A 14,292-nucleotide genomic window follows, 5' to 3' on the forward strand; every position below is an offset into this window, starting at 1 on the left:
ATCTGAGGTAAGCAGGGCAAACAAGTTAACAGGAAGATAAGAAAGCAGCTTCCCGGAGATCAAGCAGCAGGGGAGAAGATCTTTATCTAGGGATACAAAAGAACGGCCATACTGAGTCAGATTAATGGTCCATCTAGCCCAGTATCCTGCCTTCCAACAATGGCCAATGCCAGGTGCTTCAGAGGGAATGAACAGAACAGATAATCATCAAGTGATCCATCGCTTGTCATCCATGCCCAGCTTCTGACAAACAGAGGAGAGGAACATTTCAGAACATGGTTTTGCATCCCTGCCCATTCTGGCTAATAGCCATTGATGGACCTATCCTCCATGAATCTATCTAGTTCTTTTAAGAACTCTATCATAGTCTTGACTTCAGAACAGCCTCTGGCAAAGAGTTCCACAGGTTGATTTAGTGTTGTGTGAAGAAATACTTCCTTTTGTTTGCTTTAAACTGCTACCTATTAATTTAATTTGGTGACCCCTAGTTCTTGTGTTATGAGAAGGAGTAAATAATACTTCCTTATTTACTTCCTCCACACCAGCCATGATTTTAATAGACCTCTATCCTTTCCCTCCTTATCTGTCTCTTTTCCAAGATGAAAAGCCTCAGTTTTATTAATCTCTCCTCATATAGAACCTGTTCCCTACCCTAAAAATTTTTATTGCCCTTTCTGTACATTTTCCAATTTTTTTGAGATTGGAGTGACCAGATCTGCATGCAGTATTCAAAAGGATACATTTCAAAGGTTTACTGGACTGTAAGGGGGTGCGCGGGGAAAGAACCCTTTGATGGTCCGTTAATGAGGGAGCAGAAAGGACAGCACTTTCATAGAATCATAGAATATCAGGGTTGGAAGGGATTTTAGGAGGTCATCTAGTCCAACCCCCCTACTCAAAACAGGACCAACCCCCAACTAAATCATCCCAGCCAGAGCTTTGTCAAGCCCGACGTTAAAAACCTCTAAGGAAGGAGATTCCATCACCTCCCTAGGTAACCCATTCCAGTGCTTCACCACCCTCCTAATGAAAAAGTTTTTTCTAATATCCAACTAAACCTCCCCCACTGCAACTTAAGACCATTACTCCTTGTTCTGTCTTGTTGCATCAATGAAAGCTGGATCCTGGCCCTGGGAGCTGGTGACACTGAGAGGTTGCTGCAGGAAAGACAAAGATTTTAGCCTGCTAAAGTTATGTTTAGTCTCTTAGCAGCATGCTATATTTTTGTTTTGCTTCCATTGTCCTAGTTTAATATCACTTAAATCTTTGTTAATAAACGCCTCTTTCTTTTATCATAAGTAGAGCTCAAAACTGTAATATTGAGCAAAACGTGAATTCTTAATTAAATCAAACAAGCTGGTGTGTGCACTCTCTCTTTGGAGATAGCAAACTTGGTAATTCCTGTGAGTGACTGGTGACAGTCTCTGGCTGTTCCAGGCAAATGCTCTTCCAGGGTTCACCAGAACTGGGGTGAACCAAGTGTTACCTTCAAGGCAAAATGAAGACTGGCAGAGTACTGAGAAGTATGTCGGGGGGTGGCTAACAGACTGGTGTGACAGGGAGCTGGTAGCCAATTAGCCCCAGCAAATCTCTCTCTTGCTGAGGCAGCAGAGGTTAGCTAGTGACCTATGGTTCTGGACACCCTGAGAAAGTGTCACAACCAACACAACACCTAGTGTGGATGAAGTTATAACTTTATGAAAGGCCCTTTTGCCAGCATAGCTCATTCCACTTCCTATATGGGACTAAGCTGTATCGGTACAAGAATTTTGATACTGGTATAACTGCATCCACAATAGGGGGGTGGTAAGCCTTTAACTATACCAGTACAGTTAAAACAGTGCAACTTTTCTATGTAGACAAGACCTGCTAACTACTGAAAGGCTGGACACTTTCATTACTCAGGCAAAACTCTGACTCCAGTGGGAGTTTTGCCTGAGTTAGGAGTTTGGACTTGACCCTCAGTGACTTGGTACTGCAGAGAAAACCTGACTCTGAAAGTGTTCCACTGTAGCCATCATTTCTACCTACATGCCCCAAAGCACAGTTATACCACCAGCAAAATCCTAGCTTAAAAAGAAAGATGCTATTGTGTGAAAGGACTAGCTATGCAAAAGTGTCTGAAATCACTAGCTTCTGTGGAATTTTGCATTTCCGTGAAACAAAAAATGACCCTCTGCCTCCTCCAAGTTCTGCAGGAGGGGAAATCACTCTTTGCACTTCTTTATATGTTAGATTTCATACCTGTACTGAAGAGCAGGATGAAGAATGTCTCTCTGGACTATTTTCACTGTTTCTTACAATCCCATTCAGACCTAGCGACTCTGGCAATGAATAATTTAGACATCTTTATAGGTGAACAAAATAGTTAAGTCTGTGGACAAAGTAAAAATTTTATAATACAGATACTTAAAACAATAGCCCCAGTTGTAACTTGGAATGGGCAAAATTAGAGATTGGTCTAGTTCATCCTTCTCCCAGTGCAAGACCATTCCCATCACTTTTAGAACAGAATCCAGATACATCCAGGATGGATAATCTTCTCTCAGTACAACCATTTAGCTCCATGAAGCACTGTAATTGTGCAGGTCAAAGGGAGAATATATTGACTATTGAATACATAAAGAGAAGATGATTTCTAGGCCATAGTGAAAAATAACAAACAATAAAGAAACAATTTTACTTGGTATTTTATTCACTTAACAGAAACATTCACTTATCAGGTATCACTGAAGTGCAATTTACAGAACTTAGCAGCAAATTCACATATGTAAATTCAGATTTATTTTCTTCTGTTGTCTTTTTTTTACAAATATTACAAATTTACATCCATTAGTACAGTATTGCCATTCACTCATGCGTGTTATGTACATAATCATCACTTAAGAATTACTATTGAGAAAGTTTTCCTTTGCTTCAGGAAATGCTGCATGTTGGTAATTTGTGCTGCTGGGATGTGGTGCACACTGTGTTGATGCATATAATGAGGAACAGTAGACAGCTTGGCCCAGAGTCAACACTGGGGTGAGGAGCTGTGACTCCACTACCTTCAATGGACGTATCATATGTCTACTTATGACAGGTTCAAGCTCGGTCCTCACTGCCTCGATTAGGTCTGGCAATCGAATCCAGGATTTTTAAAATGTATTTGTTGCAACAAAGGCCTGATCAGTCCATCCCACCTGTCTTGTCATCCTTAAAATAACTAGCTCCTTCAGTTTGTGGTCGTGTTAGCTCTGATACCAGACCCTGCAGCCCTTATGTATCCATAAGGTTGGAAACATGCTGGGGCTGAACCCAGCTGGTTTAAGAAGGAGCCTTGATGTCTCTCGTGTGGCTAGGCTGGGTTAACGTAGAGAGAGCCAGTAGTTCAAGAAGGGGTTACCAGTACCCTTCGTGAGGAGGGAGTCAGTTTAAATGACAGAGCCCCAGTATTCTTCATGCTGGGGAGGTCAGACTCAACAGCACTGGGCCCTTTCAAATGCTGGCAGCCGGATTTGAACCCTGCTAGTGCACTGACTCCGTTGTGCAAATGTGCTCAGCTCAGACTAAGGGGTGGGGGGAGCTTGGAGGGCAATTCTGTCTCAGGGTGCTAGAATTCTCCCCTGAGTTCCCTGGGCCACTGGGGGCTATATACCTTCAAGAAGTGCTGCATGCTCCCATCTACAGACCAGCCCCATGCCGTGCTGAGGCAGGGCCATGGTCCCACCCGCATTGGAGTGTATTGGGCCGTTGGGACTAAAGGAGGAAGCAGACCCTATGCTTCGTCAAGTGCAGCCACTGTGTAGTTGGGGCCTGGCCCTGGAGGAGCCCATGCATGGGGACAAGGGGACTCCCTTTGCCCACCCTCCTCCCATTCATACCTGCTCCCTTTGCCCACCCTCCTCCCATTTATACCTGCTTACGTAGCAGCCACAAGCTCTGTGTGTAACTCACTACATAGACCTGTACCCTGCTACCTTCACAAAGCGGCTTCCCTCTGCACTAACACAAAGCTGGCAGGCTGTGGGCCAGATCCTGCTCTCCTTGATGTCAATGGAGACATCTTCCATCAACACCAGCGGGAGCTAGGGCCAAAGCCAGATGGGAAGGTAACACGGGAATGTTTGACATTTGGAAGTACAGATGGAATCTCCAGAAGGAACGTAACATTATTTTGAAATGTTAAAGGTAACCCTGGAAGGGGTCATATTAACAAAGTGGTTACCACAAAGTATCTTCTTGCCCCTAACTTATTGAAACAACTTCAGGTTATTAAATATATCTACTCTAAGGACTTTTTTGGTAGTTAATATGGAATGTATTATTTTATTGGAAAGGTTTTCATAAGGGGAGAGCTCTGCTTTATCTAATTTAAAAATTCTAATTTATCACAATAATTTTTATACAAGACACTATAGCTACATCTTGTAGTTTACAATCTAAAAATAAGATCTCATCAAAATACTGTAGCTAGTCTATTGTGGGCATCAATAAACAATGTATTTACGGTATATGGCTCTCCAAATATGATAAACGCTATACAAAGAGCATCTACCTTTATTGATAGGAACAGTTTCCTGTGTAAAGGAAATTACATGGAAAAAATATGAGCTATGTATTTGTTTGAAAAGTAACTCATCTAGACTGTTCTGGTGAAATATCTAGACAATTATCACAAATCAGTAGCAGCATGTTATATACAGATTTAAAGAGAATCACTGGAATAAAAAGAAAAGTTGTTATATACCTGCAAATCCTGTCATTTAAAAAAACAAACAAACAAAATAAATAAAAAAATACAGTGTGTATGACAGTTAGTTCTGCTGTTAAATCTTATCTTAGATTATTAGGGTTGGAAGGGACCTCAGGAGATCATCTAGTCCAACTCCCTGCTCAAAGCAGGAGCAATCCCCAAATGGCCTCCTTAAGGATTGAACTCTCAACCCTGGGTTTAGTTGGATTATGGACGTTTAGATCTCCCATGCCTTACATTCTGATGAAGTGAAATGATTCATAGGGCAATAATAACAGACTCAGTCCTTCCTTTTGAAGATATGTTTCAGCAAAAAGCTATTCTTCTTATAATAGAAAACAATCTGCATTTCAGACTGCGAATGAATGTGTGGTCAATTTAATAAGACTATTTAGTACTTACATAGGACCAGAATCTGAAAATCCTTTAGGAGTCTCTAGGAATTAAAGATTCATCTTTAATTAAAGATTATGTCATATGACGAAACCTCCAGGAATACATCAAACCAAAACTGGCAAGCCTACCTTTCTCACACTGTGTAGAGCCTTACTCTGGAAGTAGTCATGTCCATTGTATGGTTTCAGTGGGACTATCTACAGAGTGAAGTACTATTCAATATAAGTGTGACAGAGTCTTATTTATACAGTGATTTATAACCAACCATTAATTAAATAAATTATTACCACAAGCTCCCCATTTCACAGATGGAAAAATTGAGGCAGTGAACGACCAAATTTCAAAAGTGAGTATCTGAGGTTTTTGTGGGTATCCAATATCAAATATTCAATAGTTGATTTTTCAGAGGTGCAGAGGAGCTTCAGCTCCCATTGACTTCATCTGGAATTGTGGGACTCAGCACCTCTGAAAAATCAGGCCCTAACTCTGTTTAGTTTGCAGCTTCCAAAAGATGAGGCACCAAAAACTTAGGACTATGGGTGAAAATTTGGTCCTATGTGATTTGCTGCAGGACACAAAAGGAGTCAGTGTCAGAGTCAGGTTTAGAAAGCAGGAAATCCTGGCTCCCAGTACTATGCTCAGATCCGAAAACAGGAAACAGTTTAAAAGAATCCCTGTATTAAAATTAAGCAGCTGACAGAACAATTTTTGCATAGAGGATACGCAACTCCTTGTGGATGAATATGCTTGTCCTGTGACTCTCTGTCACACTGTGGGTATGAAGGTATTTTCATGTATTCACTAACTAAAGTATCTTCCATCATTCAGCAACATTATTGCTCTGATGGTATGGGGGGAAGATAAACTCAGTGCTTAGTCTGTGCCAGCACTGAGCCCCAGCATTTCCAGGCTTGGCAGTTCATAGCCCCGGCATCTCAGGACTTGCTGGGTCAGTTATGAAAGTAAAAAAAAATTGCTTGAGTCCTGGCATCTAATTGCTTGAGCCTCAGCACCTCTTTCATTACAAATTGAGCACTGGATAAACTGTATTTTAAGTCAGATGCATGGCCTGCTCAAGTCTGAAATGCAGCTGCTTCTTGGATAAATAATAATCCTGTGTACTACAAACAATGAACAGCAGCGTCTTTGTGAGAAACATTTTATAATCTGAGCATGTAGATCCGTGTAAGGGGATCAGTATGAAAAAGCAGTTTCCTAAAGTCAAGTTCAGTGCATTAATCAAACACATCTTATGTTTATGTATTTCCAATACAGAATTAAAAGAAAACATTCTCATGGAGGTTGTTATTAAATATTGAACTGCATCCATTCTATCAGCCCACACATTCTGCCCATCCTTCTCTCCAGTTGATTTGATCTGGTCATGTAGCAAAGGTGTTGAATGATTTATACAGTTAGTAAAAACTGATCTTGCTCTGGAGGTTTCTTGACCCAGGTGCCCAGACCTGCTTTCTGAAATGCTTTAAACAGCTGCTGCTTGACAGCTTGGTATGTCTGAGCCACCAGTTTAGCCTCACTGTACACTGATGGCATGTCTCCATGGCTTGGCATTCGTGTGCTCAGCTGCAGAACAAAATCAGAGGAGAGGGAAAAAAATAAAAAACCAAATCAACAAGCTAGCAGAAACAGGCGACTTCAACAGCCATATAATCTTCCCATCTACATTTCCTAAGCAATAAACTATCTCTGAGCTTTCTCTGTTTGCCTTTGATTTGCAACAACAAAACACTGAAGGTATAAGGCACAAGACATTGTTCCTATCTTGAAAATGTGGAGCAAATGCCAAAAAAGGAAAACAGTTTTTGCCTTCCTGAAGTGGGTGCAACCAGCAGCAAATATACACCTGCAAATAACTTGGTGTTTTTGCAAAGAAAAATCTGCTTGTCAGTTAAGGTGCTTAGAGGAGAGTTAAAAAATAACCTTTATGAGAATCCGAAAAGAAGAGAACGTGGTTGATTTCAATAAAGGAAGCGGAGCAGTTCAGAGCTTGAGCTAGTCAAACCAATGCCAAGAGACAATATGAGGAAGATTTTCCTCCCCTCTGCCTTTAAATCTGTTATAATAAAAGATGTGAAACATGCATAGGAAGGGCAGTAGTCGAGCTTCGGGGATTTATGCTGCATAGAACGTATGGCTGAGAAGCTGTCTTGTTGAGAGGGACCGTAGCTAGTTCAACAAAAGTGAACATTCAGAAGTAAAACCTGAAGCATCTGCCAGAAACTGTCTTAAGAGACAAAGATGCACGTCTACAGTCCAGCAATCACCCTGAGTACACACACAAGAAGAAAGCACCTTTTGTATTTCAGAAGGACTAAATCAATGACCGTCTCTGACCTTCCACAGTCAAGTCAACAGTGAGTCTTTGACATTATATGAAAGCAATCAAGGTCTGGAAAATGCCTCAGAGCAGGCGTACAAGTGAAAGTCTAGTGCTTACAACCAGCGAAATTACATCCTGTAGGAAAAACTCTGCATCAAAGCACAACCTCCAGGAGCAAACATCCCAGAGAGACTAAAATGCAGGCTGAAGTCAGTAGGTCGAACTCCTATGGAAATCTCTGGGCCAACGTTACTCATTCAGTTTAGGGGGAGGTGAATGCTTTTATTGGTATATTCAGCCAAATACAGCAAAGGGTCTAAATGCTGGTGCAAGTTACAGGCCAGGTGTATGTTGGCCAGAAAACAGGTGGAAGTGGCAAAGTAGTGTGCCAAATGGGGCCTCCCTTTGCTATCTTTGCAGACTCTTGTTCCTTGCCTTAGTATGGGGGGCTCCCCCTGCTGCCTTTGGAGGGACAGGGATTCACCCAGGGGCCACTGCAGTGCCATTATCAGCACAAACACTTAGCTTGGGCATCTTGCTCATCAACAAACCAATTCAAAGTGCAAACTGCCTGAAAGCTCTGAGTGCTGAGTCTGGGCCCCTGCCTCGTATGGCATCTGCTGCTGTAGTCCCAGTGCTGGTCTGGCCTTCTCTGCTGGGTCTCAGCTGCCCCCAGATCAGATCCACTGGTCAACCCCTCACCGAGGGGCTCTGGTAGTACTGCTCCCTGCTCACTATCTCTGTGGGCCAGAGCAAGATACAGCCTGGGCTGCCCACTTGTGGGAACACAAAGGACACCATACATCCACCTCACACAGTCCCTCAGTCACTGATCCAGGGCCTCCTTCCCTTTCGGCTTTGGCTGATTCTCATGTGTATCTCAGTGCAGACTCACCAGGGGTCAGGCCACATACCTAGGGTGCTCTCTGGAACTGTGCTCCAGAGCTAGCTCTCAGCCTGCTGTGTCCCTGTAGCAGCAGCCATGACAGCCACTGTTCCTGCACTGCTGATGCCCCAGCTAGCCCTTCATCTTCTCAAAAGACCTTGCCACAGGAACTTGGTCCAGGATTTCCTTCCATCTCCCTACCCAGCTTCTGTTTGCAATCAGGGATCCAGAGACCTATACCATTCACAGTACTTCTGCTGATTTGTGGAGTGGGAATTCACACCCACACAGTGAGGCTTTACACCTCCATATAGTGGGGTGGTTGTGGGGAATTGCATGCAAAATGAGTGTCATTTACAAACCAAAGGGATATAAAGGAAAAGCAACTAAGAAGAGGATATAAGAAAAAGGAACACCACCTCCCCTTCACCACATTTCTTCCAAGTGGTTGTGGCTGTGGCTGGATTAAAGTCCTCTCAGAATGCCAACTGACACAAGTAATGCTTTGTCTGCTCAGGAAATGCCCAATTGGTCCAAATCAAAATACTTTACGGATTGTCCCAATCTTCTCCCATCCTGTAGAGAAGGGCAGGATGATTCTTGGCAATCAGTGCTATAACGACCAGGAAGCAAGGAGACAAAGGCTATATAAAGGCAGCATTCCCCTTAAGCCTTTCCGTTTCCTTTGTCTTCTCTCGTGGAAGTGTGGAGCCTAGCTCTCAGCTCTTTGAACTCAGCTCTTCCTCTTCCTCTAGCAACTCCTTAGAAGAGAAGAGCAAGGCTGACTCCAAGCAGAGGGTCAAGATGAGGAAGGAGCAAGCAGAAATAGCCGCAGCTTAGTGCCTATCTGATGATCCTACACAGATTGTGCAGTTTCCCAGGTACAAAAAGTTTTTAGGTGAGCACCCTCCAGGGAAAGGGATAATGCCAGAGAGAGTCATTCAGGGGATCCTTTACCAATTGCTGTATTGACAAAACAATGGGAAAGAGTGGCTAGGGGCAGCCAGGGTATGGCGGCATGGCGTCCATTTTAACTGAGGGAAACCTGTAGCTTTAATTCCATTAAATATAACTGCTGTGGAGTTTAGTGGGAGTTCTGGGTGCTCCAAATCTTGCAGGATCGGGTACTTCACTTGTAAGAAGTTGAAATGGCATTAGAGGTATTTATCAATATTGAATAACAGTCACAATCAGAGCCCAATTTTCAAATGTGGGTACTCAGGATGGAACATAGGAAACCAAACAACCAATTTATGTGCCCCCAAATAAGGAATACAGTGTCCTATTTTTGTATTACTGGTTTGAAAATGGAGCATTCCACTGTCCAGAATGACCAGTGTGGACACTTCCCCTTGAAAGCTGCCTGGATTATTGCAGTACAACTTGGGGTGCTATTTCAGCTGTTAGGTCTCCCTATGCTCCTGTCCATTCAGCTAATGCCATCTCCATGGTACATGACTCCTGAGGATCTCCATCAGCTTTCAGTCTCTACTAACGAGGAATACTGGGGCTCCTTTGGAGGCTGTCATCATTACACGTGGACTGTCAAAGAGGTTGGCTATAAAGTAGGGATCAGCCTGTGCTAGGGACAAAGGCCCAGTCTCTGTTCATAGACTCTACAGCCCTGGGAAGCAAGAAAGCAGAACTCTTAGTTCTTCCTCACAACAAGGCTGAAATACTAATACCAGGTCAGATCCATGGTTGGGAAGCTTCCAGCAGTCCCACGTCTGACTGTGAGGCTGTATCCCCGGTAGTTTACAAGGCCTACCTTTCCACAAAGCTTTGCCCACCGAACATAAAACGTGTGCTTGCAGAGCCGCGAAGAGCCCCCACAGGTCCTCTTTCCTGTTGTGGCGTTAATCACTTCAGGGTCCGTGTTACCCACTATCCAGTTCACACTGAAACTGGGAGATTTTCCTGGTTGCCGTAAGTCAGCATTACTTACTCCTGTCAAGGGATAAACAGAAGGACAGAAGAGCATTAATATCAGTGGCCCCAAACTTTCATAGACAGCAAATCTGGGCCTATGTTGGTTAAAATATGAAATATCTCTGTACAAACACATACCTACTGTGCACTCTGATATTGTTATTATTGTCTCTTAACTGGCACCTCTTTAGGGCACATAAGAATGGAATAAATCAGCCATTCCTGTAGATTCTTTTTCTTAGCAGACAAACCTTATGTTTAGGATGGGGAATGCAATTACATGGTAATGCATGGCAGCGAGCAGCGTTATAATAGCTGAATGAACAGGGCTTCCTCTAACTGGCTTCAGTGTAAAACCCAATTTTTAAAAAGAACTAACAGGCAGCCCCAATAAACACATCTCTTCCTAAGATCTCCTCCGGATGGGGACTGAGTTTGGTCAGTAAGTAGCACATTGAGATCCCAACTGTGGCCTCTGGATGGCAGGCAATAAAGATATGACATAATAACAACAAAATATGTGTCTCTCAACTTGGCATTTACCATGGAAAGGAAGAAATCTTCCTTTCAGTTCCTGTACATAATATGCACAAACACTTTAATAAGAGACTGTCTAAGGGACAGTCATCACAACCCTTTCCAAGGCTCACAGCACTAACTTTGAATTCACAGGCCTTCGCTCCATACACATAATGTAGGCAGGATAACAAAGGTCCACACGCCTGTCAGTCCACTGACTACTGTTATACCCCTGGTGCGGGGGATGGTCACTATTGCAGACACGAGATTTTGCCCTATCCTTGAATGTGTCTCAGACATTCCAAGTTCTCGGTGGACACTACACGGCTATCCTGTGGTGAGTGTGCAAGGGATATGGGTTACCATTGTACTTGTCTAGAAGCTACTGATTCTGTCCTAGACAACTTATCCTTGCCCCACCATGTATGACTACAGGTTTCCTACTAGCATCAGTACACAGACTCTTGTGGCCACAACGTGTCTGGGTGTTTGCTTTATACTGGAGATCTTTGTGACCACACAACATTTGAGGTGACAAAGTAGCTTAGCTTCCTCCTCATGGTAACTCCTGTATCTTGTTCTCTTGTGCCTGAAGACACGAGGAGCCAGGAATTGATCACCAGCAGAGTCAGCCCAAGGAGATAAGAGGAGTAAGGATGGTGCTGGGTTTATTTTCCAGCACAACATAAATGGCACGAAGAGAGCTTTGGACCAGGATGCTCAATAGTGACTTTTAGGTGCAGAGCTCCAACTTCTGGGTCTGATAGTAATACCCCACCTGGAAAAGAGATGGTGGCCTGAAGGATATTTGGAAAATGCAGGGACTTGGCAATATGTTTGGATTCACTTGTTCTCTTTTTCACTGATCTGCCATAGATATAACTAACCCCACAAACCTGGATAGAGGAGGCCAGCCTGGTGGTTGGCCAGCAGTTGATTGTCCTTGTGGGCAGGGGTTATCTTGGCAATAGATATGGATTGGAGTCCAGGAATGACTCTGTTTCCAAACTGAAGCCTGGACTGTCAGCCCAGCTAACAGACAATCTGACCTTCCAACATGAATGTCAGGCTACAACAGTGAGTGCAAACAACGATGCATTGTTTTTGCAGCTTTTTGGAAAACTCCATTTATTATTCTTTGATAGATTACAACAATGAATGTCACTGTGATGCATAGCCAGAAAGGGTTAATTGTCCTGCAAAATAAATAACCCCTAAAAGACAAGTGGGGAGATAATATTTGTATTTTTGTGTATTTACATATGTATGAGTAGGGTCGACAGTGTAATCAACAGTCCCTGTCTGTGCTGTATTCTGATAATTCAGAGATCAAAAGAACATTCTAGCATTTAAATGAATTGAAGACAGGAGATATCTCTGTATTCATCTCTTTTTGAAATGTATAGCAAATAATCTGTGAATGGTGCCGGAATAAGCAAATTGCCTTATGTTAATTCTATAGTTAAATACCAGTGATGGACCTCCTTCAAAGTCATCCTATTTACCTTTTGTTCCCCGAGGAACTCTCAACTTGTCAAAGAGGACCTGAATTGTATAAAAGGTCCATGGGTCCTGATTCTGTCATCTCAGATCTGCTTAAGCTTCATCGGGGGAAGTTTGAGTCACAAGACTGAGGTCCCAACTATGCTGGTATGCCCTGAATATGATATTTGGACATTGGACTATAACCTATGAACTATTTCTGAAAGAACTCTTTGCAACTACAAAGCTCACCATTGCTGCTATGAGTCTGAACCTCAATGAACTGAACTCATGTCTGTATGTATAATGATCTTTTAACCATACTCTCTCTTTTGTTTTTGAATAAATATTAGTTTAGTCCATAAGAATTGGCTGTAGCATGCATTTGGGTAAGAACTGAAATATTCAATAAGCTGGGAGGTAATGTGTCCTAGCAGGGCCGGCTTTAGGCCGATTCACTGGAATGGGGCCCCGTGTCTTAAGCGCCTTTTAAATTTTTTTTACTAACCCCGGCTGCGGTCTGCTCCGGGGTCTTCCATGGCCCCGCTCCCCTGACCAAAGTGCCGGCGGGAGTGCGGCTGCCCCACAGCCCGGCTCTCCCGGCTGGAGCTCCTGCCGGAGCGCGGCAAGCCCCGCAGCCCGGCTCTCCCGGCTGGAGCCCTAGCCGGAGCGCGGCAAGCCGCGCTGCGGCCCCGGCTGGAGCCCCGGCTGGAGCGGGGCAAGCTGCCCTGAAACCCCGCTCTCCCAGCTGGAGCCCTGGCCGGAGCGGGGCAAGCCGCCCCGTGACCCCGCTCTCCTGGCTGGAGCCTCGGCCGGAGCGCAAGCCCTACCCTGCAGCCCTGCTCTCCCGGCTGGAGCTCTGGGCCCTTTAAATAGCCCCCAAAGCCCTGGGACAGCGGGGGGCTCTGGGGGCTATTTAAAGGGCCGGGGCTCCAGCTGCCTTTGCCACTCCGTCCTTTAAATAGCCACCGGAGTCCATTAAATAGCCCATGTATTCTCCAGGGCTCCCCGGCTATTTAAAAGGTCTGAGGGGGTAGAAGCAGGGGAGCCCCAGGCCCTTTAAATAACCCCCAGAGCCCTGGGATAGCGGGAGCCTTGGGGGCTATTTAAAGGGCGGGGGCTCCAGCTGCCTCTGCTGCAACCCCTGCCCTGCCTGCACCAGCCCTGCCCCCCCCCACCTGCAGCTAGCTCTGCACCCCGTGCCCACAGCCAGCCCCAGCCAAACCCCCTGCCCTGTCTCCAGCCAACCCCTGCCACACACCTCTGTGGCCCTGCTCAAAGCCAGCCAGCCCCCCTCACAGCCCTGCCCACACCAGCCCTGCGCACCCTGCCCGCCCTGCCCACACCCAGCCCCGCACCCCCTGCCCTGTCTCCAGCCAATCCCTGCTGCACCCCCCTGCCTGAAGCCAGCCAGTTCCGCACTCCTCTGTCTCCAGCCCTCTCAACCCTGCTGCATCCCCCTGTGGCCCTGCCTGAAGCCAGCACACCCTGTCTCCAGCCAGCCCTGCACCCCTTGCCCTGCCTGCAGCTAGACCCTACCTCCAGTCAGCTCCTGTCCTGCCTCCAGCCAGCCTCATGTCCACTGCTGCCCTGCAGTTCCCAGGGCAGTAACCCTGCACACCTACTTCAATGAGGGGGGCAGGGAGCAACTGGGACCCACACATGTGCACACCCACAGGGAGTGGCAGGGACCCACACATGTGAAATGGCGGTCATTAATAAGCAATCAACAGCATATATGAGGCAATGTACATAATATATAATTGTATTATTTATATAGTTATGGAAAGTAAATAATACATGGAAGAAATAAAAGGCTTTTTTTTTTTTACAGGTTTTTTTTTTTTAGTCATCCCTGCCAGGGCCCCGCTGAAAATGTTTGAATTGGGCCCTGCACTTCCTAAAGCCGGCCCTGGTGTTTGGGATTGGTAGAACCTTTTGATGAAAGAAGATTTTCAGGAATCTTCATCATATTTGACTTAGGGACCCGGATGGAGCCCTGAG

General features: G+C 44.9%; 1 protein-coding gene across 3 annotated transcripts in view; it reads right to left on the reverse strand.

The window, feature by feature from the left end:
- Positions 1 to 2,699: 2,699 nt before the first annotated feature.
- The window catches only part of ADARB2 (adenosine deaminase RNA specific B2 (inactive)), a 442,068-nt gene continuing 430,475 nt past the window's right edge, over positions 2,700 to 14,292 (reverse strand). For 2 of the 3 annotated variants that reach the window (XM_050942241.1, XM_050942240.1), the window contains 2 exons: positions 10,127 to 10,305; positions 3,859 to 6,715 (listed from right to left, as the gene is read on the reverse strand). In XM_050942241.1, coding sequence (XP_050798198.1) covers positions 6,539 to 6,715; positions 10,127 to 10,305 — 356 coding nt within the window. In that variant the 3' untranslated portion in view covers positions 3,859 to 6,538. Of the gene's footprint in view, positions 6,716 to 10,126; positions 10,306 to 14,292 lie in introns of all 3 variants that reach the window. The other variant, XR_007772813.1, reaches the window with a different exon arrangement.

Source organism: Gopherus flavomarginatus, chromosome 2, assembly GCF_025201925.1.
Source record: "Gopherus flavomarginatus isolate rGopFla2 chromosome 2, rGopFla2.mat.asm, whole genome shotgun sequence".
NCBI lineage: Eukaryota > Metazoa > Chordata > Testudines > Testudinidae > Gopherus > Gopherus flavomarginatus.